The sequence below is a fragment of the Oncorhynchus tshawytscha genome, linkage group LG13, assembly GCF_018296145.1.
Source record: "Oncorhynchus tshawytscha isolate Ot180627B linkage group LG13, Otsh_v2.0, whole genome shotgun sequence".
Lineage (NCBI taxonomy): Eukaryota > Metazoa > Chordata > Actinopteri > Salmoniformes > Salmonidae > Oncorhynchus > Oncorhynchus tshawytscha.
In genome coordinates this window covers 59,667,335-59,687,696 of record NC_056441.1, presented here as the reverse complement: position 1 = coordinate 59,687,696, position 20,362 = coordinate 59,667,335, and the positions used below count along the sequence as shown (strand labels likewise).

The following is a 20,362-nucleotide window of genomic DNA, read 5'->3' as shown; positions in this document are numbered from 1 at the left end:
TTTATAATAAGGCTGTAACGTAACCAAATGTGGAAAAGGCAAAAGACCTGAGTACTTTCCAAATGCACTATGTCATTAGCTCTGAAGTATGTGATTCTTATCATGGCTCTCAACTAATGCAGCCAGTGTATCTCCTGTATCATTTTAAGAATACAGCACCTTCATTCTGGCTAAAGAGATGCTCCAACATGCCTGCACAGCTGCCCTGAGACTGAGGGCGGGACATGTGCTATGGCTGCCAAGAAGCATCACGTAAAGGCAGCGCTCTGATGGGCACTCTCCATGATCTAACAGGTTTCAGGAGACAAGGATTAGTTAGGCATTGTGTGAAATCCTTCACATTTAATTCCTGTGATATTGGTTTTGAGTAGCGCTTTAAAACAAAAGGGTTCTATGATGACAGGTAGGGTTAAAAATGAAACATTTTTCATCTGAAGATAATGAATAACCTTGCGAGTATGAGTTACCATACCCTGTCTCAGGGATGGAACATTCTGGAAACCCCTTCGGTCTCCTCAGAGTTAGGTAAATCTGCTTTTTTAGTTTATTTTCACCCCATATATTGAACAACCAGAGTTCCCTACAACTGCAGGTTCTGGTGCCTCTCGGGCAGTTCAAAATGTTGTTTAGGTACCTCCTTGCTGAGGAATGTGATTGTTTTTCTTGAATATTTATAATATTTTGTATTTTATTTTGCATATTTTATAACTCGTGTATTTGCAGGGTTCACTTATAAAATATACTGTATATTGGTCTCAATGGTGATTCACTTTCAAAAATAATAAAAAAATATTTATAATATTTTGTATTTTATTTTACATATTTTATAACTTGTGTATTTGCAGGGTTCACTTATAAAATATATATTGGTCTCAATGGAGATTCACTTTCAAAAAATAAAAAATAAATAAATAATGTTTCTGTAAATTAAGCACTGCTGGGAATAATTGTATTTTTATGAACTCAGAAGCTAGACCATATAATTGTGGTTCTGGTAAATGGTACTGTATGCATAAACAGGTATTTTTCTTATCTCATAGCTTTGAGAGATGGGGGGGAAAACCCAAATCCAATCTCTGCCATGGAAGGTGCCATGGGTGAGATTGCTATTGGCTTGATATCAGGTAAATTCATCTTCTCCTTCAGTTAGTGTTTGTATCCCAGCACATGCCAGATGCTTCTATAGGCTGGTTTGCCATCGTACATAGCCAGCCTACAGAGTCACATTTTGTGGTTTTACTATAACATTCAACTTGCTGTAAAACCTTGTTTAATAACCTTTTACTGCAGTTGAATAAATCAGGGTCACACAGAGTGATTCTTGGTAGTCTTAAACAAATCTACTTTGAAACAAAAGTATACACCTCACACACATGCTTATGGTGTAATGAATACTCAGAGAGAAAAAGGTCTAGATTCACGCGCTGATCGCTGCAGGTGTTTATTTCACCTTCACAGAAGGCAGGAATCGTGGTCACAGGCACACAATGGTCATACACAAGTAGGCAAACAGGCAGGTGAATCAAAACTAGGACTGAAGGCTATAACTGGTTCTCACAAATGAGCTAGGAAAAGACTTAGTAGAGTCTAAACGAACAATACCTCACAAAGGCACAAACAGAATGAACTGAACTAAATAAGGAGCTGATGAGACCAGGTGAGTAACTAACACAGGTGAAATCAACAAATAATACAAAAAAATCGTGAAAATTATTGGCACCCCTGTTTTCAATACTCTAGCACCCTCCCCCTTGGGTACTTTTCTTCATATGCTTCTGTTTTTCAACGCCAAACACACCATTGGTGTGCGTGGTGAAAGCTCTTTTTTCATGTCATCTGATCATAGCACCGATTCCAATCCAAGTGCCAATTCTGTTTATCAAACTTAAACCAGCGCTATGGTCAGATGCCATGAAAAATATAGCCTTTTTTTCAAACACACCAGTGATGGGTTTGGAGTTGAAAAACAGAAGCATATGCAGAAAAGTACCTCATACCTATGGTAAAATATGCTGGTGGATCTTTGATGTTATGGAGCTATTTTGCTTCCACTGGTCCTGGGGCCCTTGTTAAAGCGACAATCAGCAGTTGAGACACTAACAAAGCGACCTCCTCACCCCAGTTTTGGTAAAAAGCTGAGGGATAGGGCTGGGGAAATGTAACCACTCTCAAATTCCTAGACAGAGCTATGGATGTAAGGACTGACCATCCATTACATAACAATTATAGTTTTAACCATATTTTGAGGCTATATAGTGTTTGTTCACATTTACTTTGTTTACCAACATTGGATTGAAACAAGCTTATATTTGGGGTTCTGTTAGGGTATGACGGTTTAACTAAGCTCAGAAGGCATTTAGAAGTTATATTCTTCAAGCATCAATACAAACATTTCAATAATTCAGAAGTAAACATTTTAGAAAAAGGTTTTAGTGTCATTAACCTCATAAGGGGAGGGTGCTAGAGTATAGAAAACACGGGAGCCAATCCTTTTGACCTGTATCTTTTTGAGTTTTTTTAAATGACTTTTTAAACAAAATCTCTTTCTCTCAGCAATTGTATTAGTATAAAATAATAACATTTCCCTATTTGTTTTGCATACAATATAGCTAAGAACGTGTATTATATATTTTATACAGCATTTTTTGCTCAGCTTTATCAAGGGTGCCAATAATGACGGACCTGACTGTATATTCATGAGGTACAAATGCACAAGTAATCAACCTTTGCTTTGAGATGCATTCAGACAGGTTCAGACCAATCTGAGTTTTCATCTACTGGGAGAAATTCTGTGTGAAAAAAATGCTACATCAACACAGTGTATTGGTAATACAATAGCTATGAGCAGAGTTCATGCTCAGACTTGCCCTCTTGGGAATGAAAAGGTTGCCCTCAATCATCCCTTGTCTTCAAAGAGTAAAATGTCAGGATACATTTAGACTGGGACTTATATGTACTGCGGGTAATTAGGTCTAATGGCAAATGGAAAAGACCTCTACTGAAACCATGAAAATACAGGGGAACACATACAGCGACAAAACATCTCATCATTGTAAAGATCAGACTCAAGATGAGGAAAACCCAAGACTAAAAAAACAGGACCAAAAAAGTACCACACCGCATTCCTTAAAACCCAGGAGGAAATTCTACATTATATTAGGAAATTTGGACCAGGCCAAAATAAAAATGTCTCAATAATAAATCAGCCTGTTTAGAGGAGAAGGGACAAGCCAAATAAAAATTATTGGACAAAGTAGTGAAGATTTGTGGCACTATGACACCTTTTTTTCTGGAGGTCAGATACTCTCTTCCCAAGACCAAGCATGTTATTGGCCTGAAGCTTAAAAGGTCTATAAGGACTAAATAGAACTGGGTAGTAGGTCTGGAACAAAAACAAGAGAGTGTAGGAAAATATAGATTTTTTTACACAATGCAATAACAATAGTAAAAGAGTTTGAAGTTTGCAGCCCCAAAGTGTAGGGGAGCTCTCGAAACAGAATTAGAATTGCAGGTGTCATTGTGGCGTGTATGGTGCAGCACCTCTCTTCCCTCCCTGCTCTGGCTTCCTGGTGCTAGAGGGCACAATTTCTGAAAGGTAGAGCACAGGCGTGCTAGTCAGGCCAATTTGTTGGGACAAACATGTATGGCCTTGCTAACCCACACATTTCCCAAAAGGAACAAACACTGTTCGGAACAGACCTGTTTGTAAACATCTAGGAATGTATCTAGGGTTAATCATCCCTTTTTTATATGTATTTTTTTCTTTCACCTTTATTTATAGCCGTAAATCAATTAAGAATACATTCTTAATTACAATGATGACTTGTCAATCCCTAAGGACTGGTCAAAAGGCAAGGCATTGACACTATCAATGCTGAGATGGTCAAGAACGACCCCTGAAATTGCATCGAAATGCACAGATAGACCTGTTTGAAAACATATGGGAGTTCATTTAGGAATAGTCACACTCCTCTCTGGCTTGGTTTTTTTTCACACAAAAAAGGGAGTGGCTGCATGGACCACACATTCACTATACGCGACATCATACAACAATGCCTGGAATGGAAAGCCGCTTTATACCTCAACTTGTGCTCAGAAACATCATTTGGAAAGTCCTCTCATGGCATCCCCCACAAACAAATGACTTGTTAGCTGCCTCTAGAGATGAAGTTGAATGTATCATCCTTGTTAACAACCTTAAAAGACTGGTTCTCCATCATCTGTGGCGTACCCCAAGGATGCATTCTCTCACCCATTATTTTCATGGTTGCTACTGACTGATTCATTAGGAACATTGTAAAAGACCGACCTAGAGGGCCACATCCAGTGGACTCCCTTCTCAGTGCTTGAGGATCTTGAATTTTCAGAGGACATTGCTCTGCATGCTCTTTTCCTAACAATCCCGCATGCAGATGATCACAACTAGATTGAGCCAGTTTGCTGACCAACTGGGCCGGCAGATAAATGTGGAAAAAGACCCACGAGCTGAGAATCAACACACCATGTGTATTGAATCACATATTTTATTATGTGCAGATGGACTGACCCTCATGTTTTAGAGGTAACCATTTTGTACTGTTTTCAAAAACAGAACTGCTAATATAAAATTCATAATAATGTTGCTTTGGCAAACACTGTAAATAAAAAACAACAGTCTATGAATGTGGTACATGTAATTATAGAAAAGAAATCTACATATTAAAATAAAATCTGTAGACATACTGTCTCTCTTTTTGTCAGGAATGGATCTCTCCTTACCCATTTTACATTTTAATCACTTAGTAGAAGACACTCTTATCCAGAGCAATTAGGGTTAAGTGCCTTGCTCAAGGGTCCATCAACAGATTTTTCACCTAGTCTGCTCCAGGACTCTTAACCGCAAAGCTACATGCCACCTACCCCAGTCGTGATGGTGTTATCACAGCAATAAATGAATGTGTTCCTCTGGTTGGTCAGTATTAAAAGGCCTTATGATTCGAACAGAAGGAGCGTGCTTTACATCTTGTGCCGATATCAAACCTTGTGAAATACTTTTATCGGGTCCGCCTTCCTTACACACAAGTAAGGACTTGATAGGAAACATCAACACAATCCTTTGAAGTGACATTGTGCCAAGTCAGCAAACATTCCAACCCAAAGACAAATAAGAAAATGCTGTGAATGAGAATGAATCAGTGCCTGTGACTTTCAAATATACACATATGTACACATACTGGAGTATGTTTGATCCTCAAATACCACAAGTTATTTTCTATGAAGTAATATAGATGTTTGATATGTAAGTGGTACTTCAGGGATTCATATTCGGTGCACTCATGTTGGAATGAGATTCACTAATAACGATCGAACGTAGCAAACAGTGAGCTGTTGTTCACTTTCTTTTCAATCCTTCAATGGTGCCCCAGGAGGAATATTACTCATTCGTCACAATCACATCCCACTCACCGATCACTTTGTTAAGACACAAGGGTTTGCAACTTATTTTCCCACATTCAGTAATCAATTATTGCAGCTGTTTGAAATTACAGCTACTGCAAGGGCAATTACTGTCAAATGATCAGCTCCGGGGTATACTGTCACAGTTAAGTTACGTTTTAAATGTCACGCTCAAATCTTCCGAAGGTGTATGTGTAGCTCAATAAATGTAGTTTAGGATGATTTGTAACACATACATTTTGAATGAAGGCTATGATGACACAGACTCTATGTACAAACAGCACTTCCAGAGAGTAAATAATCTCTTAGCCAACAGTGTTAAACAATAGCCTAACCATACTGTACGATTGGCATGGTTAATAGATCAATTAGATTAAAAATAAAGGCTCAATAGCAGTGTTCTGTCATATTGCGGGTGGCTCATGAGTCTTAGCAGGTGAAAGTGCAAATTGATCTAGGGTGGACAAGCATTTCACTACACCCGCAATAACATCTGCTAAATATGTGTATGTGACCAATACCATTTGATTTGATTTGATTTGACAAGGTGTAACAGGGGATTTCCACAGAGGATTGTTAAACAGGCACTTGGCATGAGAGTAGGGGGACTTTGGAACCCTGAACACACCCTAGCATTAATTTGACTTTTTCCTTTTCAGCACTGAGTGAGTGCTGACTGTCAGTTCATCTGGACAGCATAAAACCCTTTATTTTTTCAATATTATTTTTTACATTTAAGTTGAGAAATTGTATGGAACAAATGGTGTGGTACTTGGTAATTGTTTCCTTGTCCTTTTCATTGTGTCTTTATGTTGCAAGTAAATATTATGCTCAGAATGAAAGATGTGTAGAAAGGGAGCTGTAAAGAAGGAGGCAAGGTTGCAAAATAAAAAAATAAAAATGTTAATCAGGTGCATAACACAGCATAACCGATTATATAAAATGGAGGGTGGTTCCTTATCCCTAGGAGCTCAATATCCCCAATATCATTCTAATGCATGGAGTTCCTCAAGCCCATCGAGACCTAACTAAATAGAAAAGACTGAGAGACAAGACAGACACATTTCTAAGTATGATTAAGGTAAGTAATTCAATAAGTAAATGTGTAATTTGACTGAACTATCCCTTTTGTGTTAGTGGGACCACTTTCAGTTGTTTATGAATGATTTGTGAAGCATTCATAGGCCTTATAAAGGGTTTGAGACATTTAGATGAGCTGAATGTGATAGGAGATGAGGTTAAGGTTCTATATTAGGTACAATGCCTGCTTTGTTTTTGAAAAGCTACACAGTTTTCTTGTTTAGATACATTTTCATACAATGAATATCCTTTATTTTGACCCAAAACCCTGCCTTGCCTCCACTCCCACCAATGGTAGAACCCAAAACAGTACCAAACCACCTTGTCACATTTGTCAATCAAGTTATAAGACAACTAATTTAGGCCATTGAGCACCACAGCTAACTTTTCCAATTGGCTGGAATAGAAACCCAGGAACCTATGAGCTGCCAGTAAGAGTTTTAAATATCAAATGGGGCCCAGGGTTCAAATAGTATGTGTTTTTTTCATATACTGTACTTTGAGTGTTTGATTGAGCCTGCCTGGAGTGTGAGATGGGCAGCACATTTGTAATTTTGGGACTATTCCATTGGTTCAATTGTGCCAAGCAAGCTCAATCAAGCACATCTAAATTATCTTAAAAAATAAACAAATACTATTTTAACCCAGGTCTGCAGATGCAAGCAGTGATGAAATCGGGGCCAAACATTTAATAGTAGCTCATAATGTAGGCCCTAAAGATTTCTTTAATTTCATATGTTCAACATCAACTAGAGGTCAAGAGAAAGGACCATACTTGAAGGCCCCTCTTTCAACTATTGTACTCTCCTTGTGTGCCATGTATGCAATTGCATCCCTCCTCCTCCCCTTCTTTGCCTTCAGTCTAATACCTCATAGGTTCTTCTGAGGATCTTCTGATGACACGACAAACACTAGCGCTACCTGCAGCCCTTGGCTTCCTCTCTTCCAGAATCCTCATTATTAATTCCATTCTGATGAATGAGAGCAGACCCAGACACATGCTTCAGCTCAGATTGTATAAAAAGAGAAAAATGTGCTCTACTGAGGATTTAGAAATCCAAAAAGAAGCATCTTACCCCAGAACCCTTCACAAGATCACTATCCCAGAAAACTGGTTGGTTAATGAGTTGGACCTCATAAGAGGTCAAGGATCACAGCAGGTATGTGCTGCACTATGCTTGCAGCCTGCATACATGAGAAGGTTATACTTTTGGATGTGGGTTGATGCTACAATAATCATGACTGCTGCTATCGAACATAATGTTTAGAATAGAAGACAGGAGAGTGAGAGTAAACTACTGGGGTAAAAATAGTCATAGTTATAAGCAGCTGTAACAAATGTACATGAATACATTCTGATTTGCGCGCGCATTTGGCGGGCACTGGATTATGCTTTCTATTACACACAACTCGTGCGCGATTATCAAACCCCCTTTGAGCTGTTGTGTGTTATAAAAACATGAAATCCTTATCCAGGTAGTTATCTTTTATTGGTGCGAATTTTTGGTGAGATGTAACAATATGATCATTTTGGACAGGCAGGCCTACTTCTATCCCTGCTCAACCCCACTGTATCTCGGCCTCGGAGGAGACTTGGATCCCGAGGCAGAGGATGGTGTGCACGGAGGGTAGAGTGGAGACAGGCGTCTCTTGAGTTGGATGTGACCTGATGCGACGTGCACTTGCAACTGCCTTAATGGAAGATAATTTTTCCACATCCAGAGCGGTCAATGTTAACCTTATTGTTTTGTTTTTCTTCGTTTGTCAGTGGGTTTTGAGATTATTTTTTGTAATGACAAACACTATAAAACAAATTCTAGATCATGATCGTCTGTCTATTGTAATTTGTCTTGGTTTATTAGACATTTTTATTTGTGTCTTAGCAGTAAATATGATTAAATAACTTGAAAATGATTGGTCTATTAAAGTTAATGTTTCTAACTAAGCTTCGGTGTGCATCTGCACAGGGAAACTAAATAGTGAGTTGAAGGGGATGATGCTGCTAATTTCCTTTGGGTAGGCTTTTCAAATAATTTACAAAATGAATGCATCCATAAGAAAAAATATGCTGAAAAAATATACTGGATGACATCATCATTGCATCGAGGTTAGAGCAGCCCTTGGCCGTGGTATGTTGACCATAACCCCCCCCTGCCTTATTGCTTAAATATCAAAGTCAATAACTAAGAAGATAGCACTAAGCCCACACATATCCAACATTTATCCAAACTCGGGAATTTTAAAACCATTATTCCAATCATATCAAAAACAGAAACTCGGAGGAAACTTCGACCGCAAACACTCTGAAATGCAAAGCAGGCCTACATCTTAAAACAAATGCCACAAGTGTCAACGTTTGACTTCGAGTTACAGACATTGTTTTGACTGTACATTACACTGTATTTACACAGACAACAAAGACCGAATACATTTTCAAAGGTAGCACAGCTCTGAATTTGACAAATCACGCCTGAAGTAGCTGTCCTCCGCAGGCGAGGCGTATACATAGTCTGATGTGCCATACGGTGCGTATTCTGGAGTGGAGACGCTCTCCTGGAGGTTGCAGTTCTGGTAGTGGTAGTGGTCTGGAACAAACCCATAACTCAAGTCCAGCCTCGTCGGAGAGTTGTAACACGATGAAGAGTAAGACTCCTGTGGCGAATAACTATTGTAATCGACCGGACTTGGCATATTCAGGGAACCTGACGGTGAGCTGGGAGCCTGAAAAACAAGCCAGGGGAGATGTGCATTACTATTCTAGTACAGTATAACGAAACCATGTCCTACTCCAAGCCAAATCTCTGAATTAACAAACAGCCTGAGCTTTGTCAAATATTTCATATGACCGTGCGTAATTGCAAAGAGAGGAGATTGCGCAACTGAATTTGAATAAAGCATACCATGCCATGGCCGTAATAGCCCATATTCGGGGAGTGATTTTCCTGGCGCCAAAGATTTGTTGAGGTAGCGGGATGCAGAATACCACTGCTGTAGGTCTCGTTGGGGATCATCATGCTTATCAATTGTTGATTATCGAAGCTGTCCATCTGGACGTTGCTCTCTGGAATGGCCCGCGGCTGAAAGATGCAGTTGGAATTCATCTCTTCAGGGAAATAATCAAAGTAATGGCCTATAGGAATGAACGAGAAGGATCAGTAAGAGGATGCATACATAAACACATGCAGAGAGACATGTAAATAAGTGAAGACTCCAGAAGTGATGTCACAGCACCACCAACCAACAGCTAAAAAACACATTTGAATGCAAGTTTATAAAAAGGTCCCAGTACACTGCACTTTAGGAATGTTGGCCAGTGTCAACTGTATACAAAGATATATATTCCAACTATTCTGCTGTGGTCGTTGATTCTCCATGTAAGTGTCAATCTAGATATTTTACCTGACCGAATCTGATGCGCAATTCAGACTCCGAATATATTTTATAATAGGCTTTTGTGATTTTACAGCTATTCTGCTATTTGCATGTATGATGCATAATGCATTGCCTTCTGTCTTTTGGATCAAAGCTTGTTTATTTGATTATGATTTACTGCAACGCCCCCACTGGACATTTCAAATGGCATTTACTGTACTTTACTGTAGGCTACATTTATTTTCGTTAGCAGGTTTGGATACAGTCAAGATAAAACCATTTTTACTATAGAACATTGATTCTGGACCATCCATGGTGATGCTTTTGTCGTACAACGATTTTGGGATCAAGATAATGTCAGACAATGGAACGCTGTATCGAAATGTTGATTTATTTGGACATATTTGAACTTACCTGACAAGGAGGAGGAGACGCACACATCCTGACTCACCAAGCTCTGGGATTTCTATTCATTTAGGAAAATAAGTAAGAAAGAGAGTCAGAGAGAGAGAAAAAACATAAGTCCCCATTCATTTGCAACAGTTCGATTTTTGTGCTGGTTATTTTTCATCCCCTTGAAAGCTACTTGTTACCTTCAAATAACAAGTAGCCTACCACCCACTGTATAGCACAATAATGGCATTTGTTTATTTTTTATTTTTTTATTCTTCATTTCGGAGGGTTGTGTGTGTGTGTGTGTGTGTGTGTGTGTGTGTGTGTGTGTGTGTGTGTGTGTGTGTGTGTGTGTGTGTGTGTGTGTGTGTGTGTGTGTGTGTGTGTGTGTGTGTGTGTGTGTGTGTGTGTGTGTGTGTGTGTGTGTCTGAGAGAGGGAGAGAGAGAAAGAGAGAGAGAGAGAGAGAGAGAGAGAGAGAGAGAGAGAGAGAGAGAGAGAGAGAGATCTATTTCGCTTGCTTTGGCGATGTAAACATATGTTTCCCATGCCAATAAAGCCCTTAAATTTAACATTGAGAGACAGGGAGAGAGAAGGAGAGAAATAGATCCAATAACTACTAGCCTACAGTATGTGTGATCAATTAAGGGAGTAATAATAATTAGCGTCATCTTTGCCATCTTTGCCATATGTTCTGCCAATTGCCATGTGGACATAAGAACATATTTTCTGATTTATGAATCTAAATGTGCTGTAAAATATCACAGAAAACAACTGGAACTGTCCCTACATGAAAAAATATCCCACTGTTACTGCTAAACGATCATTGATAGGCTACTAGAGAGTAGACCTGGTGGTCAATCATTAATGAGACATGCAACTTCGTGTTCGGGGTTAGGTTGGTGGCTGTTGCGGCAATTGAGGAAGTTATTGCAATGGGGATTTCATGGAGAGAGCAACACCTCCAATTATACTGAGACTGTGTGTGTGTGCGTGTGTGTGTGTGTGTGTGTGTGTGTGCGTGCGTGCGTGTGTGTGTGTGTGTGTAGGGGGGGAATTACCATTCTAACCGTTTTAGTTGATGTCTGGAGAGCTCTTTTCTGTTGCAGCAACTGTTTAACGGTTGTCTTCACCCGCACACCCTGGTACACTTTTGGCTTATCTGTCAAAAGAGAAAAACATGGTGTCGATGTTTACTGTAAACAAACTTGAATGGTCCCAACCCTGCCACTCCTGAGCACTTTCACTGCCTGCTGCATACTTTCACGCAACAATTTAATTAGGCCTACTCAATAATTTAAAACATTGGAATATTATTAAAAACACATTTCAATATTACTATAAGATTGTTTTGATCAGGGTGTTTAACGCAATGTATTACATCTAGAATTATTTGTGAATTTCAAACGAATTATGCATTATAGTATGAACAAACGCTCAAATGTTGCCGAGTTTATTGTATTAAAGTTGCCCATGTGAAAGTGTCCTAATATTGTCCTACATAGGTCTATATCCTCTGTAGCCTGCCTCTGCGAGAACCTCGCACGACAGAGACAGGGTTTCGAATTTCACAGTCAATACAGTGGGCTTGCCTTCACACTCATTTCAAGCACAAAGGAAAGCTGTGCAAAAATGATATTGTAAATGTAACGTTTCGATTTTATTTAGCTAATATGTTTCTTTTTATTCTATACATAGGCCTAAAACACAGGTTAATCGTTGCGATCCATGAAAGGGGGCTGATAGCGGCATATTCCGTGAAAGTAGGGAAGTAAAGTTAGGTTACAGGTAAAGCGGGCAAACAACAGTCTAGTAAGAGTCAATAACAAAGACCCAAAGGACTCCACAAATCCGGTGAAAATAAGGTGAAAATGGAAGACTTCGCTTGAGAAATTCGTCCGATTATAAAAGTAAGTTACTTTTACGCTCCGCACTTGGTAGGCCATGGGATAACAATATGAGCTTTAGCCTACCCGACGATAAAATAAAGGTTGTTTTGGTTTTGATGATCATTCCGGTTAGCCTATCGAACCCCCACACCTGACAATTATGCAGTAAAACCATTTCGTTTTCTGTAAAAATTCATCCATTGAAGCAGGACTGTATTTTAAATTAAATTGAATACTAATTTACGCTATCAAAACATAGCCTACTGTAAATTATCGGGAACTAGGCAGATAGGTTAGAGCCGTTGCCTATACCCACTCTAAACTCATGTTCAATGTTTTAGTGCAGTAGCCTAGCGTTTAGATTTTTATGCTAAAATGAACGGTACTCATATATGTACGCCTTCGATTGTATGTCATGGCTTCACTTCTAACTATAAGGGGTATAACGTTCTTCTTCAATGACTAAAGTCATTACAGAAACGACGCCACACAATGGTAGAACTCATTAAGGCAGTCAGAGACTGTCTCAGGAGTGGAAAGTTGGCGGTAAAGGTGATTCGATAATAGCAGCTGCCGGCAGAATCTAAAGAGGTGTGCTTGGCTGTCAAACCCATCCTTTTAAATATTCATATTCTGAAATGTCAGATCATGATTTGTCTTAAATGTGGCAAATAGTAAAGCTACCCAAAAGACACATCCCACTGATTACTGCTTAAAATGACCATTTGTACATTTACATATTAAAGTGTGATTAGAATGACTACAATTACAGTTGAATCGACAAGAATAATGCAAATAAAACCGCGTTTGAGTTAAATTAACCTTACGCCCTAACGTGGACGAAATGGCCAAAAGTAGTGATGTTTAAGAAATAAGCTTAATACTATTTTAAAAACGTTGTTCAATTAAATTGCCAACTATTGCAATAGAAAATAGCATACATCATGCAGGTAATAGGCATTAATCCACATGAGGCCATTGTTGAAAATTAGTTTACATTATTCTTTAGTTAAAACACGAGTTACATACTTTATCTCTAAGGTTTTCATCAGAACCTCGCAGTTCCCATATAAGTGAAACAGCATGTTGTGCAATGTCAATTATTTCCAATCGTTTTGTTCTAACATTTATATTTCTTTCTTTCTTTCAGGAGGAACGTACAAAAAAAGAACCATGATCTGATGAAAAAAGAATGCTAAACTTACCAGACATGTTGTGCAAATTAAGAAGGACTCCTGGAAGAAGAGCAGTTATGAGATTCCACAATGTCCTTTTCTGGCTGAGTTATATGGGCTATATCGAAATATTCATAAAAGTCACATAAATTCTCAACACACAAGTCTTAAAACTGTCTCAGAGCATACAATAATACCCTAATATAGCTAGGGATATATTAGTTTGTGAAATTTTCTCTCCATGCCTACTTTTTAAAACCCCTAGAACTCAATGATTTGACAATGATTTGATTGCGCGTTACTTTCAATTTGAATATTCAAAGGCTACTCAAAAATACAGATTTTTCAGTATAAATCAATACATACGCACTTAAAATAACATTTAATTTAATATAATTTAATAATAGTTTATACCCAAACCAAAAAGAAATTGACATTTTGAACATTTTATCCATCTTTTGCCAATCTGCCCATCAGTCCCTCTTCATAATGAGGCACTACAGGAAAGTAACGGTTAGATGTTCTATGTAAACATGACCAACAATTAAACATCGCAGATCATATGTATTTCAGGATGGATGAGCACATCAACACGTTATGACCATACATTTTTAGTCTTATTTTAAACAATAAACTATGACATGTCTAGGTTGTGGGCGTGGCATATGGTAGCAGCCATTTCTGCCATCACTGACTCCATTGCTCCCTCAGTAATTGCATGCTCCCCATCACTGGAACTCACATCACCCACGTCTTACCAATTGTATTATAGTTGTTTTAGCATTATTTAGTGTAGTTACATGAATTCTATAATATAAAGACTGAACGTTTCAGCCATTCACATGTCAAACCTGATTTGACATCCCAGGTCTCCTATATATGAATCGAGAATACTATCTACAAATGAATTACAATGCAAAAATTCGGTTTACAAACGTCTGATATATTTTTAATTCAATGACAAGACTCCCCGATTAGTCTACTTGTGTAGGCTAGGCCTACTTAGATGTGGACAAAGTCATTTCAATTGATAGACTTATTTGAATATTGTTACTGTCCATACCAGTTTAAATTTATAAGAGTTTACAATTTAATACATATGATATGAGAAAACAGCACATTGCTTTAGAGAAAACCATTTCCTATAGATGTTCTTCCATTGTGAGCCTACATTACATTTGAATAACAATTTACAAACATATCAAACAATGAACTCGAACTTATACCTAGTTTTAATTCAAATAGCTTAGATTTCAGTTTTGGGGTATCGATCTATCATTATCCTCACTCATATATTGAGAAAATGCACACACTATCTGCCCAATACAATCTATGGCCTTTCCTGATTTGTACTGGTAGGGGCCTATACAATGATCCCTATTATGTAGGCCTAAATCCCATCATCTCCACTGGGTAGTTGTATTGACAAACTTCTGACCTTCCATAAAGTAGGACCTAGGTCCATTATCCTAACTACCAAGAATATTATGCTAGTGCTCTCATAGAATATCTAACGTTTGGCTTTTTAAAATTAATTTATTGCTGCCGTTGCAATCCCCCCCATGAATTACGCTATTGTAAGAGACGAGGTAACATGAAACAACCGCGCCATCTAGTGTAGGATATACGTTAGTAGGTTCTCCCTAAGTCTTAATTCGATGTCGTGATAACAGAACGAAGTATAACTCAACAAACGGAAAAGGCATGTTTTTTTCATGTGTCAATTTAGCAAAAAATATGTTTCATTTTCATGCATTTATTGCAGTGTCTTTTATTATAATGGATTTATAATAAAGAATTCTACTGCCCTATACATTATCTATGTTTTTTATTTCTTGAAATGTATAAATGAAACGCCAAACACAGGAAGCATTGATTAATCGGGGAAACGGAGTATGGTAAATCACTTGCACCCATTGACCAATTCAGATCACTGCATTGTCTTTGAAAGTAAAATATTCAGGTGGAGATTCCCATTCACTTCTTGAAGTATTCTGTGCATGGTCATCTCTGATTGTCTTTCATTATATTCAAGACTTTTCATACCGAGGTAAAGACAGTTTTAGGTTGGATATTCGACGGATATTCTCCTGTAGTTTTCCTTACGTCCATCAACAGCAGTTAGGGACCATCAACATAGTGACAAATGACATTTTTCAAATTTCAATAGCTCTTTAACCATTACTCCAAACACTTTCAAAACGGGTTGTAGCTAACCCGATGGCATAGACGCACATTGCACACCCTTTAGTGTGTCCATTTTTATCTCACATAGTTTTACATTAATTTTTCAAAATTTAGAATGTCAATAGCTCCTTGGTCATGTGACCTGGTGACTTCAAACAAGGTTCAGAATGTCCACTGACTGCCCTTCTATATTGCACACCCTTTAGTTTGTCCATTTTTATCTGACATGGTTTTACACAAAGTTTTCCAAATGTAGAATTTCAATAGCTCCTTGGTCATGTGACCTAATGTCCGCTGACTTCATAGTTTCAAATTTGCAATAGCTCATTGGTCATGTCAATTACACACCTAAGAAGCATACAGTGGATATACATCCATATTGCATAACCTCTAGTCATGTATCTTTTATACTGTTGTACATTATTATTAGTTTGACAATTAGGTGGTTCAGTCCAATGTTGTGTTTACCCTTTTCTTTAATATTTATCTATAATAATTGGTAGTTCTAAGTACTTATTTTCCCAGTTTTTTTTCTCACAGTGTTTAACAGCGGTACACAATAGGAGAGAGACAGATAATATCTATTTTCGTTAATATCAACCATAAAGGAAAAGGGCAAAGTACAAGAGTCATGCTATTAATTGTCCAAAGCAGGGATGGAGAGTGAGCTGGTGAGGTAGGCTGGTCAATACATATACTGAACATGTAACCACAGTAATGGTGGCCAGTAAATCAATGAATAAAAATATAACATTGACAAATTAAACAAATTGTAGACCTTTAATATTTTCCAACATGTCAACAGAAACTTAACTTCAATTAAGTATGAAACATTTCACCGTGTTAACTTTCTCTTTATCCCTGCTTGAGGTACATGTCAGAGCCTCTTCAGTGTGGATGGGGTATTGCATACGTTTTCAACAACAAAGACAGCCCTTCCCGTTTGTGTTCTTTACTCTGTTGAACTGTTTTGTCTTCATTCCTAGTTTCAGCACATGGAACCTCAGTTGGCAGGCAAAACATTCAATCAAAACAAAACAAAGTGTAACACGTTATAAATAATATCAAATATCAATGCAGTTTGATGAATGACGAATTAGCCATCCATTGTGTTATATCATAAATGGTCTTACATGCCGTCACTGTTGTCAAAAGATTATAAACATGTTAAATAAAGTTACTAACCCAGTCAGTCTTTGGGCCACATCCAAGTTCTTTATCAGTGGCACACATGAAGCAGTTGTTGGCTTTGTTGAACTCTGAAATCATAGGCATGAACTGAACATACGGCTGTCCCACACAACTACATACAAATAAATAATTTACATTTACTTTGAATTAAATGTCATTACCAGACATGTTTAGTATATCCTCAGCCATTTCTTTTCTCAGTTGCTCCATGTGTTTTTGAAGGTTCCATATCAATTTGGGAGGGAATGTTGGGGAAGTTCTGTGCAACTTGCTTGGCCATCTACACCAAAAAAATAAAATAGAGTTTTTTACCTAATTGTCACATAGCAGCTAACCATTCATTATTGAAAATATAGCTATCAAACCTGCATTATAAAGACCCCAGAGCTGAAGGTGTCCTGCTGCATGGTGTGAGTTATTTCCCCTCTACACTTTATATCCGCCCAGTCGTCTTTTCCATGGCAGGATCTTCTCATTTTGAAGTATTCTCTTTTTTATGTAAAAATAATGGAATTATGATTAGTTATAGGCAAATGAATACACAAGCCAAATTTGTATGCTGTTTTCCTTATCACTATAATCTAGTAGTCATTTATTAGTAGAGGTCATTTCCTTTATGCCTCATTCTACACACAGTCTAAATTATAGGCACCGAACCATTTACAGGACAATAAAAGTAGCATATAGGATCCAACCCTATTACAGAGTGAATAAATGTACAGTCGTGGCCAAAAGTTTTGAGAATGACACAAATATTAATTTTCATAAATTCTGCTGCCTCAGTTTGTATGATGGCAATTTGCATATACTCCAGAATGTTATGAAGAGTGATCAGATGAATTGCAAAGTCCCTTTTTGCCATGAAAATGAACTGTAATCAACCAAAAAACATTTCCACTGCATTTCAGCCCTGCCACACAAGGACCAGCTGACATCAAGGCTGTTCAGTCTGCTGATAAGAATGATGTGATTGACAGAGTCGAAAACCTTGGCCAGGTCGATGGATACGGCTGCATAGACATGAGTCTTTTGTCGATGGCGATTATGATATCGTTTAGGACCTTGAGCGTGGCTGAGGTGCATGCATGACCAGCTTGGAAACCAGATTGCATAGTGGAGAAGGTACGGTGGGATTCGAAATGTCGGTGATCTGTTTGTTAACTTGGCTTTCAAGACCTTAGAAAGGCAGGGTAGGATAGATATAGGTCTGTAACAGTTTGGGTCTAGAGTGTCTCCTCCTTTGAAGAGGGGGATGACCGCAGCAGCTTTCCAATCTTTGGGGATCTCAGACAATACGAAAGAGAGGTTGAACAGGCTAGTAATAGTGTAACGGTGTTCTGTAGGCAAAAGAGAGTCAGACCAAAATGCGGCGTGGCTATTGCGATCCATGCTTAATGAAAACAAAGTAAACACGAATCAAATACAAAAACAATAACCGTAACACGAAAACCGAAACAGCCTAATACTGGTGCAAAGTAACAGAGACAGGAACAAGGACAATCACCCACAAAACCCAACACCAAACAGGCTACCTAAATATGGTTCCCAATCAGAGACAATGACGAACACCTGCCTCTGATTGAGAACCATATCAGGCTAAACATAGAACTAGACAAACTAGACATGTAACATAGAATGCCCACTCAGCTCACACCCTGACCAACCAAAACATAGAAACATACAAAGCAAACTATGGTCAGGGTGTGACAAATAGAGGTTGCAACAATTTCGGCAGATAATTTTAGAAAGAGAGGGTACAGATTGTCTAGCCCAGCTGATTTGTATGGGTCCAGATTTTGCAGCTCTTTCAGAACATCAGCTATCTGGATTTGGGTGAAGGATAAATGGGGGAGGTTTGGGCAAGTTGCTGTGGGGGGTGCAGAGCTGTTGACCGGGGTAGGGGTAGCCAGGTGGAAACCAAGCCCAGCCTTAGAAAAATGCTTATTAAAATTCTCGATAATCATAGATTTATCGATGGTGACAGTGTTTCCTAGCCTCAGTGCAGTGGGCAGCTGGGAGGCGGTGCTCTTATTCTCCATGGACTTTACAGTGTCCCAGAACCTTTTGGAGTTTGTGCTACTGGATGTACATTTCTGTTTGAAAAAGCTAGCCTTAGCATTCCTAACTGCCTGTGGTTCATAACTTGGTTCCTAACTTCCCTGAAAAGTTGCATATCGCGGGGGCTATTCGATGCTAATACAGTACGCTACAGGATGTTTTTGTGCTGGTCAAGGGCAGTCAGGTCTGGAGTGCACCAAGGGCTATATCTGTTCCTGGTTCTACATTTTTTGAATCGGGCATGCTTATTTAAGATGATGAGGAAAGCACTTTTAAAGAATAACCAGGCATCCTCTACTGTCGGAATGAGGTCATTATCCTTCCAGGATACCCGGGCCAGGTCGATTAGAAAGGCCTGCTCGCGGAAGTGTTTTAGGGAGCGTTTGACTGTGATGAGGGGTGGTCGTTTGACCGCAGACCCATTACTGACGCAGGCAATGAGGCAGTGATCGCTGAGATCCTGGTTGAAGACAGCAGAGGTGTATTTAGAGGACAGGTTGGTCAGGATGATATCTACGAGGGTGCCCGAGTTTACGGATTTGGGGTTGTACCTGATAGGTTCCATCATAATTTGGGTGAGATTGAGGGCATCTAGCTTAGATTGTATGACGGCCGAGGTGTTAAGCATGTCCGAGGTTAGGACACCTAACATTACAAACTCTAAAGATGAATGGGGGGCAATTAATTCACATATGGTGTCCAGGGCGGAGCTGGGGGCTGAGGGGGGTCTGTAACAAGCGGCAACAGTGAGAGACTTATTTCTGGAAAGGTGAATTTTTAAAAGTAGAAGCTCTAACTGTTTGGGCACAGACCTGGATAGCATGACAGAACTCTGCAGGCTGTCTCTGCAGTAGATTGGGCACAGACCTGGATAGCATGACAGAACTCTGCAGGCTGTCTCTGCAGTAGATTGCAACTCCACCCCCTTTGGCAGTTCTGTCTTGGGGGGAAAATGTATACACATACATAAAGGCATTTTTCAGCTCTGATTTTACCACTCAGAATCCAGAATGGATATGACAATGGGGCCAGCACAGGATGTAATACACCCATACAACAATCTACTTTTTGTAGATTTTTGTTATCTGGAAACTGCTACTATGTGTCAAGAAAAGAGCTCCAATTAGGGGTTAGTGTACTCCGGTAAAAAAGGCCTGGTTTAGATGAAAAACTATTGCCCTGTGTCCCTGTTCATAGGGGCGTGAGAGACTCGTCACTGGTAGAATTGAGTTGGCACTTTGTTGGCCCAAACACCCACAGATCCACAAGGTTGAGGTTACTCATGGACAGTAATTAGTAATAACATTTATTTTGCATTGATGCATTGTGTCTTCTAACTGTCCAAGAATAGGATCCAAAGTGTTAGGAAATATTTGTTCCCATAAATACAAAGGAGGATGTCTCTCCTCATACCTCTGGCACTTTAGTCAGACTGCCAGACTGTGCACCACCGAGCCAATCAGGAGAGAATACATACAGGTCAACGGTGCCAATTGAAAGTCAAGGGGTGTGTCTGTGCCTTTTGGATTACTCTCTCTTTACAGAGGAACCTCTGTGGTTAAAGTCTGCTCTGTGCATGTCTG

General features: G+C 38.9%; 1 protein-coding gene and 2 long non-coding RNA genes across 7 annotated transcripts; 2 read left to right on the top strand and 1 right to left on the bottom strand.

The window, feature by feature from the left end:
• Positions 1-146: 146 nt before the first annotated feature.
• On the top strand, positions 147-8,343 carry LOC112265414. Its single transcript, XR_002955767.2, has 3 exons — positions 147-525; positions 1,041-1,124; positions 8,055-8,343. It is a non-coding gene; the product is annotated as an uncharacterized LOC112265414 (long non-coding RNA).
• LOC112265406 lies at positions 7,988-13,498 on the bottom strand. Of its 5 annotated transcripts, none has more exons than XM_024442679.2 (5): positions 13,374-13,498; positions 11,341-11,441; positions 10,303-10,354; positions 9,417-9,646; positions 7,988-9,237 (listed from the first exon to the last, which is right to left on the bottom strand). In XM_024442679.2, the coding sequence occupies exons 1-5, from the start codon at positions 13,378-13,380 to the stop codon at positions 8,950-8,952; spliced, it is 678 nt and encodes a 225-aa protein (XP_024298447.1). In that variant the 5' UTR covers positions 13,381-13,498; the 3' UTR covers positions 7,988-8,949. The 5 variants fall into 5 exon arrangements, 4 of the variants coding, with proteins under 4 accessions (XP_024298447.1, XP_024298449.1, XP_024298448.1 ...); XM_024442681.2 differs by having other exon boundaries at positions 9,417-9,593; positions 10,340-10,354; XM_024442680.2 differs by having other exon boundaries at positions 11,350-11,441.
• Positions 12,076-15,156, top strand: LOC112265412. Its single transcript, XR_002955765.2, has 2 exons — positions 12,076-12,189; positions 13,319-15,156. It is a non-coding gene; the product is annotated as an uncharacterized LOC112265412 (long non-coding RNA).
• The last annotated feature ends 5,206 nt before the right edge of the window (positions 15,157-20,362 follow it).

What these genes read in the sequence shown, in the direction of transcription:
- LOC112265406 (XM_024442679.2), bottom strand. An exon ending in CGTCTCCTCCTCCTTGTCAG is followed by an intron (nt 9,647 to 10,302) that starts GTAAGTTCAAAT and finishes TCATTCCTATAG; the next exon opens with GCCATTACTTTGATTATTTC. An exon ending in GCTATTACGGCCATGGCATG is followed by an intron (nt 9,238 to 9,416) that starts GTATGCTTTATT and finishes CTTGTTTTTCAG; the next exon opens with GCTCCCAGCTCACCGTCAGG.